The 11,526-nt window shown below is 55.8% G+C and overlaps 2 protein-coding genes across 3 annotated transcripts in view; one reads left to right on the forward strand and one right to left on the reverse strand.

Annotated features, from left to right (window-relative positions):
• GSS (glutathione synthetase) overlaps positions 1 to 2,859 on the forward strand; it is a 10,894-nt gene extending 8,035 nt beyond the window's left edge. The window contains exons 12-13 of the mRNA XM_015647614.2: positions 360 to 549; positions 1,222 to 2,859. Of these exons, the coding sequence (XP_015503100.1) occupies positions 360 to 549; positions 1,222 to 1,345 (314 nt within the window). The 3' untranslated portion in view covers positions 1,346 to 2,859. The remainder of the gene's footprint in view (positions 1 to 359; positions 550 to 1,221) is intronic.
• Positions 2,860 to 3,283: 424 nt separating this feature from the next.
• The window catches only part of ACSS2 (acyl-CoA synthetase short chain family member 2), a 29,868-nt gene continuing 21,625 nt past the window's right edge, over positions 3,284 to 11,526 (reverse strand). For both annotated transcript variants that reach the window (XM_015647613.3, XM_015647612.2), the window contains 11 exons: positions 10,912 to 11,049; positions 10,508 to 10,678; positions 9,605 to 9,738; positions 9,229 to 9,361; positions 8,743 to 8,799; positions 8,386 to 8,466; positions 7,773 to 7,881; positions 7,564 to 7,632; positions 6,268 to 6,444; positions 5,519 to 5,593; positions 3,284 to 5,023 (listed from right to left, as the gene is read on the reverse strand). In XM_015647613.3, coding sequence (XP_015503099.1) covers positions 4,896 to 5,023; positions 5,519 to 5,593; positions 6,268 to 6,444; positions 7,564 to 7,632; positions 7,773 to 7,881; positions 8,386 to 8,466; positions 8,743 to 8,799; positions 9,229 to 9,361; positions 9,605 to 9,738; positions 10,508 to 10,678; positions 10,912 to 11,049 — 1,272 coding nt within the window. In that variant the 3' untranslated portion in view covers positions 3,284 to 4,895. The remainder of the gene's footprint in view (positions 5,024 to 5,518; positions 5,594 to 6,267; positions 6,445 to 7,563; positions 7,633 to 7,772; positions 7,882 to 8,385; positions 8,467 to 8,742; positions 8,800 to 9,228; positions 9,362 to 9,604; positions 9,739 to 10,507; positions 10,679 to 10,911; positions 11,050 to 11,526) is intronic.

Consider the following 11,526-nt stretch of genomic DNA (forward strand, 5'->3'; position numbering starts at 1 on the left):
TGAGCTGGGCTGGGGAGGTGTGAGCTGGGCTGGGGAGGTGTGAGCTGGGCTGGGCCCCTGGGGGTTCCATTGTGCTTTGTGATGTATTTGGGACAGGCAGGAGCTCTGTATCAGCTCCTGGTCTTGTGCTGAGGGATAAAGGGTGGTTTGTGACTACTCATAGCCATGGGGACTGGTCCTGCCACTAAGGCAGTGCTGCTCCTGGAGGAGCTCCCAAGGCTCTGGTGCTGGGTGTGGAGAGCCCAGGCAGCACCTGGGGAGACAAAGGCTGGGTTATTTGGGCTGCCAGGGCCACATAGCTGCGGCCAGAGGCTTCTGCTGTCCTGGAAGGGGCTTGATGTGCTGGTTTTGTTTGCCAGGGAACAACCTCTATGGTGAAGAGCTCAGGGAGGTTCTGGAGAAGATCAAAGACAGCCCTGAGAGAACCTCCTACATCTTGATGGATAAGATCAAACCCCAGCCAGCACTGAATTACTTGCTGAGGGCTCACAGTCCCCTCCAGATGTCCAAGTGCATCTCTGAGCTCGGGATCTTTGGTGTCTATGTGAGGTGAGGAATGTGCTTGTGTTCCAGGGAGTTCCCTGCACCTGGTGCAGGAGTGTTTTGCCCTCTGTGCTGCCCAAGCACAGCCACAGGACAGATGTCTGGGGACGTGCAGGTGCAGGGGACAGATGTGACCGTTCAGTCTGTGCCCCTGCACAGCTCTGAGTACGTGTGCACAGGCTGAGCTGCTGCTCTGAACCTGCTGCCAAACAGCTGCTGGAAAACCACAGGGCTCGTGCTGGCACTTAGTGGTGTAATGAGATCTTGGGATTGATGTGTCTCATCCCTGATTTCTGGGAGCACTTCTTGGCTTCTGGATGCAGCCGCATGTGTGGCTTTTCTGAAGCCCTGGTGATCTCTGAAATACCTGAAGGCCTAATGCCTGTTCAGCCCTTAGAGGAGCTGCTGTTGTTTAAAACCCTCATAGGCCATGTTCCCCTAGGGTATAAATGAAAGTCCTTTTCACACAGTTTTGGGAACAGAGGTGCTCTGGCAGCGTTCAGCCCCTGGCACTGCCCATTTGCAGGAGGGCCAGTGCAGCCACCACTGCAGGGCCCCACTGTTAGCCCTGGGGCTCTGCCCTGCCCTGTGTGCTGGCAGGGAAGGTGCATCCTGCTGCCCCAGAGAAATGCCACGAGCTCTGTGCTCTGCAGGGCTCAGTTTGCCTCTCCTCTGCAGGCAGGGCCAGGAGCTGGTGCTGAACCAGGCCGCCGGTCACCTCCTGCGCACCAAGGCCATCGAGCACGCGGACGGCGGCGTGGCGGCCGGGGTGGCCGTGCTGGACACACCGTACCTGGTGTGAGGAGCCACGGCCCCACCCTCCTCTCTCTGCTGCCTGAAGAGCTGATCTGCCCCAGGGATTTCTCCTCAGGGTGTGCTTGCTGAGGTCTGACGTGCTGGAGGCTGTGAGGAGGGACTGTGTGATGCAACTGCTCAAAGGTGCCAGCCCCAGCTGCTTCTGGTGATTCCTCCTCCAGGAAGAAGAATTCCCTTGCTCTGCCTGCTCAGGGGGCCCTGCCCTGGGCACAGCCCAGCTGTGACTCCCAGGACTGCAGGGTTCTTCTGGATGTTCCCTTGGGCCTGGCCTGGGGGCAGGGGGACACAGAGCAAAGGGTCAAAGTGCCACACCAGGCCTTTGTGCTGCTCCTTGATGCTGTGTGATCTCTGGAGATACACACAGCCTAAGGAATGAGAGGGGAAAGGTGGGTGGGCAAGTATCAGCCTTTATCTTCATCCAGTGCCTCAGTGCTCACCAGCTTAAAGAGGAGAGCCCAGCTGCACTCACCATGGCCCCTCCAGCCCTCCTTCCTGTGCTGCTGCTGTCCTGATTTCTCTTTTCCCCTGTCCCTGAGGATCCTCAGGGTTCCTGCACCAGGCACAGCTGCTCTGGGTAATCTGCCCAAGGGCCTCTTGCTTCCTTTTGCTTTGCCCAAGTCCTGTTTTATTGGACTGGGTGCTCATCCCAAACAATGCCTCTGTGCCACACAGGGCAGGCAGCAGTGCAGGGTTCAGGGCAGGCTCCTGCTGCCTCCTGCAGCCCTGTCCAACAGGTCTCCACAGGCTGGTGTGAGAATCCCTCAGAAATGGAGGCAGCTCCCATGGCAGCAGTGAACTGGAACCTCTTGTGTGTTGATAAATGCCAAATCACCCTGGGTTTGTGCCAGTGCATCCCACTGCAAACCACTGAGTGTCTTCCTGTCAGGGGGCACCAGCCTTGGGAATGGTCCTGCTGAGACTGGGAGCAATGTGGTGAGGAAGCAAAGGAACGGCAGGGGAGGCTGAGCAGCACAGCCCCAGCTCCAAGCACCTTACTGTGGGACCAGCACCAGCAGGTGGGGAGATGTGGCTCCCTCTGGGTTTCATGGATCAGTGGGAACAGCACAGCAGTGGAGGAGTGTGGGCTCTCCTGCTCAAGGTCTTCTGCCTCTTCCTTCAGCCCCCTTTCCTCATCAGCCCTAAAAGCTGCACCTTTCTGGCAGTGAAGAGCCCAGGCAGCCCCTGTCAGTTACACAGAACCAGCACAAAAAGCAGAATTCCTGCAGAATGGATGTGCTGAGTGGCAGAACCAGCACAAAAAGCAGAATTCCTGCAGAATGGATGTGCTGAGTGCCAGAAGCAGCACAAAGGCAGAACTCCTGCAGAATGGATGTGCTGAGTGACAGCCCTGCTGGCTCTTTGCTGCTGTGGCATCAATCACCAATCAGTCACCTGGGAAACTGCTCCATTCTTCAAGTGTGACTGAAACTGGGATTCCTGGGTGTTTTGTTGGGGGATTGATTACCCCAAGCCAGAGATTAAAAGGAATGTGCAATCTGACAGTGCTGTTTGTGCCAGGTTTGTGTGAGCCCAGGGGCACACCTGGCCAGGTGTGCAGAGATCCATGGCTGTGTCTGGAAGGGGACCAGGCCCAGGGTGGAGGAGAGGCAGCCCTGAGCTGTGCTGACAGCCCTGAACCTCCTCACCCAGCTCCCTGGCACCGGTGCTGCATGAGGGGGGTGGTGTCACACCATCTTGTGCTTTCCATGGGCCTTGGAGCAGCACTGGCTGGAGCCCAGGGAGAAACTGAGGCACAGCCAGCACAGTAAATCCCAGTCCATGGAAAAACATCGTGCTGGCAGGAACCTGCCCCTCTCCATCCCAAAAGCCAGTCCTGGTTTCTGGCATGGCCAGGCCAGCTGCACTGAGCACCCTGGACTCAACAGCACACAAGCACCTCCCACCCACACACACTCCACACCTATTTCCATTTGGTTTTCTTGAATTTTATTCCATTTTGCATTAAATTCTCGCTGTTTTCCAGCCAAAATGACATAGCTGACAAAGAGTAACAGGAGGAACGATGATGTAGGAATCCTTGTCACCAAGGTGGCACAATCCAGTGGTTCAGAGCTGTGGGGACACATGGGACACAGGCAGGCACCGAGGTTACAGGTGACACAGGTGCTGTGCCAGTGAGAGCAGCAGGTAACAAGTGAGATTTGGGACTTGGCCAACAGCCCACCAGAACACCCCAACCCAGAGGCAGCTGCCCCTCCTTTCCAGCCCCAAGTCAGCTCAGGTTGCAGGTAATCCCTGTCCACTGGCACTCCCCAGAACAGCTGTTGCAGCAAGTTTTAAAGCCCAATTCTCCTTTGGTTTAAGTGCAAAATCAAACAGTTCACATGCAGGTTTCATAGAGACATTGCAAAGGAGGTATCAGCCCCAGCTCAGTCTGGCTGATGTTAAATGTCCTTCACTGGAGGAAGGATGGCTTTGGCAGGACCCTGGTGGTGGTCAGGCTCTTGGGGAAAAGGTTTGGGGGCCTTTAGCTCTCATCATCCTTAAGCCGTGTCAGATTTAAGCAAACATTGACTTTAAACATCTCCCACCACTTTTCCTGATGAGGAGATGTGTAGGGCTCCCACAGCCCTGCCTGCCTTGGTTTCCCTGCTGTAGCAGTGGTCATGGTGCCATGGGGAAGGTGCCTCTGCCTGGCTCCACTTCCCCTCCATCCTTTGGTGTCACAGCTCCCAGTCCTCCCCCAGGACACAAAAGGAGCATCCAGCTGCTCCAGCTCTGGTTCAGCTGTGAGCTGGTGGCAGCAGGGCTGGAGGAACCAGGGCTCCATGGGACATGTCACACCAAGGCCTTTCCCTTCCTGGCTCCCTGCAGTGTCCCTGGCCAGTGAAGGACCCTGGACTGGGGACATCGCACCAGCTGGCACACCACAGTGGGGAAGCAGCAAATCTTGCTATCAGATTGCCCAAAAAAACCCTGTTTAAAGCCCAGAACTCCCTGGAGCCTTGCCCCACTGCCCTGGAGGCTCTGGGAAGCTGTGGATGCAGGATGCAGTGATGATGTGGCTGCTGCAGTGCTCCTGCAGCTTGCAGCACCCCGAGGACAGAAGGAAGCTCAGCTGCCCCGAGGGCAGTGGTGGATGCCCCTCCCAGGCCTGCCTGCATTGAGTAACTCCAGCACCACTTCCCCTCCAACCCCCAAAGCTCCTTCCCACTGTGCACAAGGTGCCAGGGCCCCTCCAGGACATAAAGTAAATTAACACCCTCATCCCCCCCGCCACCCCCCACCCCCAAATTAAATTAAAATCAAGAACGAGGTGCTGAAAAGGGAGGAGGATGAGTCCCTCTGTGCACCAGGCCAACCCTCAGATGTGTGACATCCATCTGGAACACGACAGACACCTCATCCAGGGCATGGACACTGCCTCTCCAGAGCCAGACTCTCCTCGTTCCTATGATTGGTACATTCAATTCAACAGGTGAAGGTTTCCTCCCCGGGCAGGCAGTGGCTGTTGGAGGGACCTGTGCACCAGGTGCCACTGCCACTGTTCTGCTCAGCAGGGACACGTCCTGCTGCTACTGGTTAGTGTCACATCTGCCATTGAAAAGGTGTTTGATGATGCCCGGGTCTGCCAAGGTGGAGATGTCCCCCAGATCTTGGTCATTTTTGGCAATCTTCCTTAATATCCGTCTGGTGATCTTTCCTGTAATGACAGCCAAGGAAGGGAAGCAGGGGTCAGAATCCCAGAATGGTCGGGGTTGGAAGGGACCTTAAAGATCATCTCTTTCCAACCTCCTGCCACGCAGAGACACACCTTCCAGCATCCCAAGCTGCTCCAAAGCCCTGGCCAACCTGGTCTTGGATATTTCAGGGATCCAGGGGCAGCCACAGCTTCTCTGGGCACCCTGTGCCAGGGCCTGCCCACCCTCACCCACCCCTTCTTTGTCTGTCATCCACCAATTTAAAGCCATCACTCCTTGTCCATCATTATCTGTCCATATAAAAAGTCCCTCTCCCCAGGAGTCAGGGTCTCTTCAGCATCCTCAGCAGAAGTGGGAAGTACCAGACCTGTGCATCCTGCTCACTCTGAGCTTGCATCTCCCCTAATCTGAGCAGCCCTGGACAAAGCAGTGCAGGCTGATCAACTTCCACTGGTAGGAAGTGTCCAGAACTCCCCAGCACCATCCCTGGAGCTCACCTGAACGGGTTTTGGGCAGGCTGGGGGCATGCTGGATGTAATCAGGTGTTGCTATGGGCCCGATTTTTTCTCTGACTGAAAAAAAAGAGATTTTCACTGTAAGGACAAGGAGAAGCCACACATCCTTTTCAGTCAGGATAGAAGGTTAAGACACAGAGCCCAGCTGCTGGACACCTGGCAGGGCTGCTGCACCTGAGCAGCAAGACCTGCAATGCCAACAGGGCCATAAACACATCTCCCCAACAGTGAGAGCACTCCTTTCATTCCATCCATCTTCCAGAGACCTCCCTAACAGCTACAACCAACACCATGACCATTCTGACAGAACAAAGATTGATTCACTCTTGGGTTCCTCCAGAGAAGAAGCTGCCATGGATCTGTTTCATGTATTCAATGCTGCAGTTTGCAGTGAACCAGCTCCTTGAAAGCAGAGCACAAACACGCAGAGCGCCACCCTAAAGAAACCCCATGATCCTCCCAGGATGTCCCAGTCTGCCAGGGGAGCCCTGCTGCAAACAAAAGCCTGCAGAGCACCCCTCACAGGGCTGCCAGCTCCCACAAGGCAGACATGAGCAGCCAAAGGCCAGAAGAATTATTTTTAGTCTTTGTCAGCCATGCTCTGTAATCAGAGGCACTTTGTGGCAGTTGTCCACGCTGCATTCCCCAGAACACAGGCAGGCACCCAAGCCCTTAACTCCACCATCACCTGTCCTCCCCCTGCCTGCTCTCCAATATTTGGCTGTTGCTACCTTGTTTTTTGAGCTCATCTGTGAGGTTCTTGGTGAACTCGTGGCCCTCTCTCAGGGTCACAAAGCAGTAGAGGCACTCGCCCTTCAGGGGGTGAGGGTGGCTGACCACGGCAGCCTCGGCCACCGCCGCGTGCTCCACCAGCGCCGACTCCACCTCTGCCGTGCTCAGCAAGTGGCCTGGAAACAAGAGGGAGGCAAAGCTTTACTGACCTGCAGGAAGAGGCCTGAGGCTGTAAAATGCCCTTAACTACAGATTTGAGAGCATCAGTTGGATGTGCTTGGGAAAGGACAACAGCTGGAGAGTGAAACTCATTTCTGCAGTGCTCCGGAAGCTGCCAGATGTCACCTGCAGAAACCACCTCCCTCCTCTGGCTGTTCCCCCTCCCACCTTTAGGCTTCTTTCTGGAACAGGTCATGAGCAGTTTACAGTGATTCCCTTCCAAAGCACAGGCTGAGGAGCTGGATTTGGCAAGAGGAGACCTGCCCACATGGTGAGCTGGAAGATGCAGAGGAAGAGGTTGCATCTGCAGAGTCCAGGCTCCAGCCCAATGCTGTGGGGAGGGGCAATGACCCTCCCTGTCTTGGGGCAGGGGCACAACTCAGTCCTGCACACCTCTGCTCCTGTGCCTGTGCTCTGACATTCCACCCTGGCACTGCTGTCCCAGAAAGCTGCAGGAAGGTGGTCAACTCCCAGAATGATCAGTTGGTGAGACTCAGGCACTGCTGGTCAGGTGAAAGGATGTGATCTGATCCACAGACAAGTAAAGCAGCACCTGAGAGCCAGCAGGAAATACCTGGAGGATACAGGCTCCAGGAAAGGAGGGAGGGAACTATTAAATAGAGTGCATGGAAAACGATGGGCTGAGAAGCAGCTCAATCTCAGACTCAGTCAAGAGAGGTGGGAGAATCTTCAGAGCTCTGAGCAGCCTGATCCAGCTTTAAGGTGAGCCCTCCATGGAGCAGCAGGTTGGAATAGCAACCCCATGGTCCTGCCCAAACTCTGTGATTCCCTGTGGCCCTAAATCCTTCAGCAGAGGTGCCCTGGCTGGTTACAGAAGGTTCCTTCTCTCCAAGGCTTTGTCTCCAAGGAAAATGGTACAGGAAGTCACCAAGTCACAGGCTTATGTGTCTCTGATCCAGCAACTGGATCCACTTTGAGAACAGGTGGCTGGGCAGAATCACAGATGCAGAGGCATCCCCATAAAGCAGGTGTCTTTTGAAATGGATGAAGAAGTGTCACAAAACAAGGTGACAGAAAGCATATTGGTCCCCACGGAACATAAAACTCCTTCTTACCAGAAACATTCAACATGTCATCAATTCGTCCTGTGATCCAGTAATAACCATCTTTATCTCTTCTGCAACCTAAAAATAACCAGAAATGAGTGTGAAGCAGCAGTGCCAGCTGTCAGAGCAACTGATAAGGGATTCTGAGGGCAGGACAGGGCAGGATTTCCAGTGCTGTCCCCAGACCCCTGTGACCACACCAGCCTGGACCCCCTTACCATCGCCTGTCACGTAGTACCCAGGGAACTTCTTGAAGTAAATGGTTTCAAACTGCTGGTGCTTTCCATAGAGAGTGCGCATGATCCCTGGCCAGGGCTGCTTAAACACCTGGGGGTGAGAAACACAGAGCTGAGGCAGTGAGAGCCAAACCAATAGCCCAGATTTGCAGCAGGGTGAGAGAGATGTCACAGACAGTTGTGAGTAGCACTCAGATGCTGATCCACTGGGAAAGTCTCACCAGCTTTGGCCAGGGGGAAGGAGCTTGGCTGAGCAGTTGTTCCCATCCTCCTGCCTTGCCCACATGTGCTGTAAAAGCTCCCACAAAGTTACGGCCTTGGAGGGAGTTCCCACCACCCAAGGGGGTTCCCTGCGTGGGCCAGAGTTAGTGGGGGTAGAATCACGAGTTTTTTAAGGTTGGAGAAGTCCAGCCATCACCCACATTCACCACTAAATCATGTCCTCAAGTGACACTTCCACACGTTTTTGAATGCTGCCAGGGATGGTGACTCTACCCCTTCCCTGGGTCAAAAGATGTGGGTATTCTGCCAGGAATGTCCCAGAGCTCACAGGGAATGGACAAAGGGAGGGTGGGGAAGATCAGCCTTTCCTTACCAGGTAACCTTCTGCTTCTCCTTCCAGCTCTTCCCCCGACTCGCTCAGGATGGCAGGGACCACACCGAAAAAGGGGAATGTCTGCCATGAGGAGCAGGGAGAAAGGAGAGATGGAGGTGAAGCCCTGCATTAGACCTCTGACAACCAGAGGGAGTGGGAGGCAGGGCAAGGGCAGCTTTGGAGAGCTGTGGTACACAGCACCTGTGAGCATGGCTGCACAGGACTTGGGATTTTGGGTAGTGGTCACTTCCCCATGTGCATCTCTGTCCCCCTGCCCCCTGTCAGGCTGCAACCACCCAGCCATGGCACAGACAGGGCCCTGCTGAGGCTCCTGGGGAGGAGAACACAAGTACTCACAGCAGAGCCCGGCTTCATGGGGGTGGCAGCAGGAAGGGGTGTCAGCATGTGGCCTCCCTGCAAAGAGAGGCGAAAACCAGTGAGTTTGGGCTGTGCCAGCCCATCCTACGGCTGTGCCATCAGCTCTGGGAACAGCACATCCCAGTCAGGGCTACTCAGGGCAGCTGTGGAGATGGGCCCTGGGAAGGATACGGCAGTGGATGGGAAATCTGGGCACAAAGCTTTGGAACTGCTGGGGGAGAGAAAGAGGGGCAGGAGAACAGTGTGCAGAGCAGAATTTGGAAGAGACCCTTTGGAGAGGAAGGTTTCCCCTTGGAGCCTGTTCAAGTTCCAGGACAGGAAGAGAAGGGGCACATCAGAGTTTCCTGGGCAGGCTAAACAAGCAGTCCCCAGAGACCCCAAACCCCACAAATGGAAACGTGCAAAGAAGCCCTGCAGGGAGCACAAGGGACATTGAGGTGCCAGGAACACCCAGCAAGGACTCACCGTCTCTGTCTGCCAGAACGTGTCCACAATGGGACACCTCTCCTCTCCCACCACACGGTAGTACCACAGCCAGGCCTCGGGGTTGATGGGCTCACCCACGGTCCCCAGCACCTTCAGAGACTTCCTGCTGTGCCTGCAGAGAGGAGGGGGCTGGCAGGGGCTCAGCAGGCCGTGGAGAGCAACAGTTGAGAGCCTGCTGCACAGCAGAGCCTGCAGGAACCTCTGGGCTACCCAAAATGGACCTTCCAGGTACAGTTCACAGCTTTCTCAACACTCTTCCATAGAGGAAGAGAGGAGAGCTGGGTCATTTTGGCATCTCCCACTTAACCCTGCTGTGCACAGCCGATGTCCTCGTGCCCCTGGGACCGGCACTCACTTTTTGACAGGCTCCTCGCCGTACTTCATCAGCAGCCGGATGGCCGTGGGTGCTGTGTAGAACTTGGTCACCTTGTACTTGTCAATGATGCTCCACATTCTGCTGACATCTGGGTAGGTGGGGACACCTTCAAACTGAGCAGGAGACAGAGCAGTGACACAGCTGTTCCTCACTGCTCCCCACCTGCAGCACCTGCCCAAGCAGGAGGAGCCAGACAGCAGCTGGACCCTGGCATGTCCTTACAGGGGTACCACACAGTGAAACCAGCCCAGATCAAGGACCCCCCTCACTGGGCAGAGGTCACCCCCCTCATCCTAGCAGATGTCTCCTGACGTCCCCTTGCAGCACAGGCACTTGGGTGGCCACCACAGTGACACAGTCCTACCAGCCCAAATGACCCTGCCCATGTGGGAAGAGGTCCAAACACTGACAGAATCACAACCCAAAGTACCAAGAACTCCCTAAAGGCCCCCCCCAACATAACAGTGACTTTCTTGCTTGCATTTCCCTGTGGGTTCTTGGGCACAGGTCTCTGGCTCCCTGATCTGTTACACTGCCAAGAGAGATACAGGCACAGGAGTTAAACAAGATGTCAAATCAGCATCAGCAGGGAAAACATCACTCCCTGATCCCTCTTCCCATTAAGTCAGAGCAGCCCTGGCCCCATTGGTACACAAGGCTTGTACTTTTATGGGAATGAAACAGGGGAGAATTTGAAAAAATTAACCAGCCAAAAGCTACACACAAACTTACTCCCCCGAGCAGTCACCATGCCCTCCCTGGAGAGCACCACCCTTCCTCACAGAGCCCTGCACCCCATCACGGAGCAGTGCAGGGATGCAGCTCAGCACCACCATCTCCCTTTTCCTGGGGTGAGAGCACCCACTGGCACACAGCACTCACCAACACGCTGGTGGCCCCATTTGCCAGGGGCCCGTAGGTGAGGTAGGAATGGCCCGTTATCCATCCGATGTCAGCCGTGCACCAGTACACGTCCTCAGGTTGGTAATCAAACACGTATTTAAAGGAGGTGGCAGCAAAAATCATGTACCCACCCACGGTGTGCAGCACACCCTGCGAGGAGAAGGCACAGGAATGTCAGGGTGAGCTCCCACCATCACCCTCACCCTGCCAGGACCAGCTGAACATCACAACAGCAGCTGAGCAGCAATGACCAGCACAGCCCCTTTCTAAGACTTCTGTAGCTCCTCTTCCTGCTGGGGCTTCCCAACTCCCCCCTCACCAGTTCCCCCAGCTGAGGGGTTCCTGTGGCTCAGCCTGGCCCGTGCAGGGAGCTGGGGGCACACCTTGGGTTTCCCAGTGGAGCCACTCGTGTAGAGGATGAAGAGCTCGTCCTCGGCGTCACACCACTCGGGCTCACACTCTGTGCTGGCACCACGTGTCAGCTCATGCCACCACATGTCCATGGCTGGGTTCCAGGGGGTCTGAGGAAAGCACAAGGTTGTAAACAGGCTTGTCCAAGAACAAGAGAAGGGCGATGAGAAGCACAGCTCAAACCTCGCCCCGGTCATGGGCCATCCAGGGGGATGTTCACAGCACAGCCTGCTGCAAACCATGCACCAGAGCTGCAGCTCCCACTCCCAAAGCTCCTTTTCACAGCCCACAGCCACAAGGAAAACCTTTAAACATGGTCTGGCTGCATGACCTGAAGCAGTGTCCAGACCACAGGTAAGGGCGATGAATCCCCGTGAGCGGCAGCAGCAGCCAGGGGAGGCTGGCAGCAGCTGCTCTGGGCTGCTCCCACAGTCAGGCTCCTCCTGCCCTGTGGGGCTTCCCCGAGCTGCAGTCCCACAGCAAAGCAGCAAGCACAGCCCCACATCCCACAGCCTCACATCCCACAGCCTCACATCCCACAGCCTCACATCCCACAGCCTCACATCCCACAGCCTCACATCCCCACA

This window comes from Parus major, chromosome 20, assembly GCF_001522545.3.
Source record: "Parus major isolate Abel chromosome 20, Parus_major1.1, whole genome shotgun sequence".
NCBI classification, from domain to species: Eukaryota; Metazoa; Chordata; class Aves; order Passeriformes; family Paridae; genus Parus; species Parus major.